The 5828-nt window shown below is 44.1% G+C and overlaps 1 protein-coding gene across 1 annotated transcript; it reads left to right on the top strand.

Annotated features, from left to right (window-relative positions):
* Positions 1 to 816: 816 nt before the first annotated feature.
* On the top strand, positions 817 to 5628 carry CRHBP (corticotropin releasing hormone binding protein; the record flags this gene model as incomplete). The annotated part of the gene is made up of 4 exons (XM_010294123.1): positions 817 to 1027; positions 2351 to 2499; positions 3874 to 3991; positions 5471 to 5628. Coding segments are annotated over 4 exons (636 nt in total), but the record flags the coding sequence as incomplete, so codon positions are not given.
* Between the last annotated feature and the right edge of the window lie 200 nt (positions 5629 to 5828).

The raw sequence follows: 5828 nt of genomic DNA, 5'->3' as shown, positions 1-5828 counted from the left end.
CAGGATCTGGTCCTCAGATTTTCAAAGTATGGACTGGAGCGTAGAAGGAATTACTGGGTGAAAGTGGCTAAGAGGGAATTGAAACAGCAAGGCAGGCAACTGCGCAGCTATGCTGGAGTTAATACAGATTTCTAGTTCTGACACATTTCCCTGAAGACGGTGAGGGCAAATTGTTGCTATTTTTATTGTGAAGGAAAGATTTGAAGAGGTTGTTGCTTAAGGTCCAGCCAAATAGGCAGCATTTGTTCTGCTTTCTAGTGGTTAGGATAAGCTGAAAGAGCAGACGCAGGAGAGAGTAATACCTCTGCCAATAATTCCTCCCCGAAGCTTTATTGTATTCCAATACCTCTGGAAGGCCTCCGGGCCTGTTAATGACAAGCTGCAGAACGTGGATGGTGGAAAATTACAGGCCAGATCAATGGACTTAATGCCCAAAGTTTGAGAGGGTGACTTATGTTTCATGTGGCTTCCAAATCAAGCTGGTCAAAAACTTCTCTTAGTAACAATAAAATTGCAATAGTAAGAAATAAAAAGATGGATGCAAATGTGATGATGCTGGAGCAAAAAGAGCTGCTTCCCTCAAAAAAAGGTCACCAAAACTGTTACTTGAAGGAAATAAAGACAACATTAAAATTTAAATGTATCTCTTTCCTAAATACAGATTGAAGCTTGAGTAAAATGAATTTTGTTTTAATTGGTGGCTCTGAACAGGCCATCTGGTGTCAAAATAAAACAGTGTGTGTAAGTTCTTGTTTCTGTTCTCTGCTAACAGAGCAATAAGCAAAAGCCTTGTTTTCAATTATTGAAACCCTGTAGGTATTTGATGGCTGGATACTCAAAGGAGAGAAATTTCCGAGTTCCTTGGACCATCCCCTCCCCACTTCCCAAAGATACATAGACTTTTGTGAAAGTGGCAATATTCAGAGGAGCATCAGGTCGTCGCAGAACGTGGCAATGATCTTCTTCAGGATCCACCAGCCAGGCAATGGATTTACTGTCACAGTCAAGAAAAACGCCAACCTCTTTCGTAAGTCTTGCCTTTTTATACCATCAAACGTGCTTGCATTTGGGTCAGGAGACAAAATGCATGTGTTGGTTTGCACTGAATTCTCTCACTGGTGTTATCCAGACTGACACGGCTCCAGTAACGCGGCGGAGCCACGCACACCTGCAGCCTGAGGATTTGACTCGGGCTCAGTGTGTGTTTCAAGGAAAAAAAAAAAAGAGTAAGTGAAGTGTAAGACATAATGTAGGCATGGCTTCAATATTCAGGACTGGAAGGCTCTTTCTTTCAAAGAAGATCTCTTCTAATCTAATATTTCATGTTCCCACACATCTAGCCAGAACAAACAGTATTAATTTAGAGAGTTTAATCTCAGCAAATTCTAAATCTCGGTGAACAATGAGGAAGAACTATTTGAAAAGGTTCAACAGCAAAAAGAGTGTATTGAATAGTTATGTGTGATATATAATCCCAAGAATCTATTTGCAAGTTATTTCCCTAAGCCTGTGAGCTGGCAAGGCACAAGTGATGGTCACTTGCATCGTTTTTCCAAGAGGGGACAGGACATTTAACAACTACTGTTGGGGCCAGTCTGATTTATCTGCCTCACCATGCAAAGGATAAAGATTACGGCATGTCTGCCCCGTCCTTACTCCAAGTTGTTCAGACACAAGCCTGCAAGCTGCATCTCCATGCTGGTGTGGCTTCATGCCTGTGGATGCGATTATTATGTGCAGCTGCTGGAGGTGGCTTGTGTCCTTCACCGTCCTGCTAAAGCAGCTGCAGGCCTCCAGGTCTGCGTGGAGAATCCCTTGGGTCACACATGCAGGTGATAAGCTGCTCCCTTGCCTGAATTGTTAAGTTTGAACTTTAAGATAAAATCAGGATGTACCTGCTCTAGTTTCAGTGGGATGTTTTGCAGGGAAAGGAACTCCAGTTAAGAGGAGCAGAACAGGACTTAGGGGTTTGCTGGCAATATCAGGTGATAACCAAAGCCAAACAAAAGCCCTGCATCCATATTTAGCCTCCTTCAAGCTGGCAAACAGTATGAGTCCCCGACAACATGAGCCCCTGATGTATGGATCTGGGGTGTGAGTTCTCCCATCGACCACTTCACCTCCAAGTTCTGCCAGACCTCATGCTACATGGTAGGCAACAGGCAGGGAATTTTTAGGGAACAAATGCTATGCAAGGATGCCAGCAAACACCATATGTGTATTTTTCAGCATTTGGTTGTAAGTCTCAGTAGTTAATTCATCTGTTCTTTGTTAGTACTGAAATTACATAATTTTGCTACATGCAGTGATGACTGCACAAGTAACTTTTGCACCTTCTCCTGTGCCCCAGCTTGCAACGTCATCTCTCAGACTCCCTCGGGAAGATTTACCATGGTCATTCCTCATCAGCACAGAAACTGTAGCTTCTCCATAATCTACCCAGTGGTGATAAAAATATCTGATCTTATCTTGGGACGTTTAAATGGCCTCTTTTTGAAGGTGAGTTATTTGTTTCCTAAGAAATTACTGCCATGTGCATTTTTCCTGGGAACAGGAGAGGGAAAGGGGTGAAGCAGGGATGGCACGTGGCACAGGCTAACTAAGGCATGTGCACTCCGGACCATGTGCACACACGCTGCGGGCTCTGGTTTCCCCCCAGAGTGGGGTCTGTCTCTTGTGGCTGTTGTCTCTGCAATGTTGCAGAGGGAATCAAATTATGCAAAGTGCCATTAATGCGTGTAAATATTGCTTGCCATAACAAAGGGTAAGAATTTAATTAGAAAGAAAGGAGTGCTCTCCCGAAGAGCTGTCTGTCTGTATTTAAACTAATGAAGGCAGCAACCACTCTGGATAGAGGAAGGAGACAAGGGTTAGATAGTGAGGTATTAGCACAGAGAAAATGCCAACGTGCTCCCAACTGATTCCCTGCTTGGCATGCTGAGCATCCTCTTCTCCGTCTGCTCTGATGATGCTCAGCATGGCGTTGGGGTTTGGCCACACCATTTGGTGCTTGGTGATGGCCAGACAGGAAAGGTCAAGAGCTGCTGGTGGCACCCTGTGCCTGAGAGGTCTAAGAAGGTGCAAATTCCAAAACATCCAGAAGGATAGGAGCACGAAAGTTTGTTTTCTGCTGCCAGTGAGACTGGCAGCCTAGGTCCTTCACAGAGACTGCCAGTGTCTGAGCAATCCAGGCTTTGAGAGATGGGCAAATGTGTTGACTTATTAAGCAGTGGGCAGAAAAGGGACAACAGCAGCAGGACGATAAAGAAATCAGGCACTTAAATTAGCAGCACATCGGTGACAGCCCAAAGGTCACAAGGTGTCCGTGCAAGATGTTTTTGGCAAACAGCGTTAATTTTCAGGAAAAGAATACTTGTGGGTCTAATATACAGTGAGCCATTGTCATCATACAAAACTAGTCTTTTGGTTAATTCCTACTTTCATTAAACTTTGCCAGAATAGCGCGTTTTAGCAACACTTATTGCTTAGAAATAAGTATGGTTATAAGGAACTTAAGTTCCTGCCTGCCAGCTACGTGTGGGCACACGTGCAGACCATGCCTGTATTAATTCGATTACATGTCTAAGCATCCAGAGTCGTATCGTTTATCTGCACTAAAAGCAGCTGAATCAACACCCTAACTATTTGCCAGTAATTTTCAGAGCCTGCTTAGGTCTTTCTTTGGAATCCCTTAAGGAAATTAACTGACTAATGTCAAATTGAAGTAGTGTTGCTCAGGATGAGAACAGCCTGATTTCACACAAGTTTGAGCACAGGGGACTTTTAAAACCTACTGTTGGCTGCAATCATGTCCAGAGAAGTGCTATGTTTTGAAGATGAATGAGAAATAACTTTTAATCTCTGCCTTTTTAGAAACCATCAGCGGGCTGTGCAGGAGTGGGAGATTTTGTAGAGCTGCTAGGAGGAACCGGCTTAGACCCATCCAAAATGTTTCCACTAGCTGATCTCTGTCACTCCTTTCACGGATCTGGTAAGAACTGCTTCTCCCACTTATCCACATGTGATAAAACAATTAACCAGAGGGACTTGTGCAGAGCCCCCACAACCCCAGATTTCCTGCTAGACTGGTGAACTTCACATGTAGCAGAAGATGAGAGCTAAAGCTATTTGAGCCTGCAGCTGGGCTGTGTGATACAGCACACCCACGACCACCTTCACTTGCCCTTGCAGTAATCATTATAACAAAGTTATAGATATTTTTTAAATGCTTGTCCTATAACACATGTGATTATTAGAGTGCCAACAGATAAATGTGCCTGGAAATTCATAACAAATGAAGGCAGACCAGTTACAATTTCAGGAGGTTTTTTTCTGAGTTTTTCAGTGCTTCCAAAGCCTCCTTTTCTGCAGCAGGAGTAACACATACCCCAAAAGCCTCAGAGCTCCCACTCTCTGCTTTGAACCCTAGAGGAGCTCTGAACCTGTTTCACTATTGTGCCAGGTTGGTGACCTCTTTCCCCCCATAAAAATATCACTTCACAGTTCCCTTAATATTCAATACAGCAGAGTATGAACTGTTGCAGTGACGTGACAGACCAGCCCCTGTGGCACACGTGTTATACCTTGGGTGGGTGCACTGGATGAGCAGCGTTTCTGCGGGGTTGGGGAGCAGGAACGTGCCTGGCACTTCACCCCCGTGATCGCCTTTGCCGTACATCACACCACAACTTAATGGTCCAGGCACTATTGAAAGCTTTAACTGGCAAGCGCTGGTGCTGAGTGAACACTGAGCACTGCAACGAGATTGAAGTGTTGATTTCCTGGCAGTGTGAAGGAAGGGAAATCCCATCTCAGCAGCCCCCGCTCTCCCAAGGACCCAGCAGATTTCTGCCCCACTGAGGAAGACGCTCTGAGTTCCCCACATGAAACAGGCTTTGCCAAACCCCCCTCAAATGGCTCGTCTAAAGCAGTGGTTAGTGGTATGCTTGATTTTCCCCGGAGCGAGTCCATACGCTGGGCACTGCCGGTTGAGTTTGTCCTGGTGGGACTCTCACATGCCTCTGTTACTGTGAAGAACCTCCTTATGCACAAAACCACGCATTCCTCTACCAGGAAACGGTTCAACGTTGTGAATTTTGGATATCGGCAGGGTAGGGTGCCACTACTCTTACCTATCCCTTCTGGTATCTAACGGTAGCGTACCTTCCCAAATGCAAACATGCACAGACCTCTGCGTCTTGTCCACCGATACACGTGAGACCGTGGGTGAAGTGAGTGGCGTTGGCACTGTAACAAGGTCGCAACACTTCATTAAATATCCAAGCCATTGGTAAAGTCAAACTAACGAATACAAAAGAAGGTATTTAGTCAGAAATACCACCGCTGGCTGGTCATTACTACACTTGCTTTGTTTCCAAAATGCTATATATCAGTGCTTTGTAATTCCCAACACTATATATCTTTTTTTCCCTCTATTCTTATCTCCTCTATATCTCTTTTCCCTAACTAGCCCAAATGAAGATTGGCTGTGATAATACTGTGCTGCGAATGGTCTCCAGCGGCAAACACATCAACCGTGTGACATTTGAGTATCATCAACTCGATCTGCAGGAAACAGAAAACAGAAAGGAGAACAGCATTGAGGAATTCTGCTTTCCTAGTATCTGAGAAACCACGCCACACATTTTCACATAGCTAATGAAAATAAGGTTCTGGTAAATTAAAAAAATGTATTTTTCCTTTAACCAGCTGGTATTATCAAGCCTTTCTACTGTACAAGCATATTTCTTTTTTCATACAAATCAATTTCCATGAGACGGAAAAAACAACCAATATATTAATCTTTGTTATTATATTCCTTCTGCGGT

Source organism: Phaethon lepturus, unplaced genomic scaffold (assembly GCF_000687285.1).
Source record: "Phaethon lepturus isolate BGI_N335 unplaced genomic scaffold, ASM68728v1 scaffold34159, whole genome shotgun sequence".
NCBI classification, from domain to species: Eukaryota; Metazoa; Chordata; class Aves; order Phaethontiformes; family Phaethontidae; genus Phaethon; species Phaethon lepturus.
Note: the sequence above shows the minus strand (reverse complement) of the source record. Positions and strands in the feature narration are given on the sequence as shown.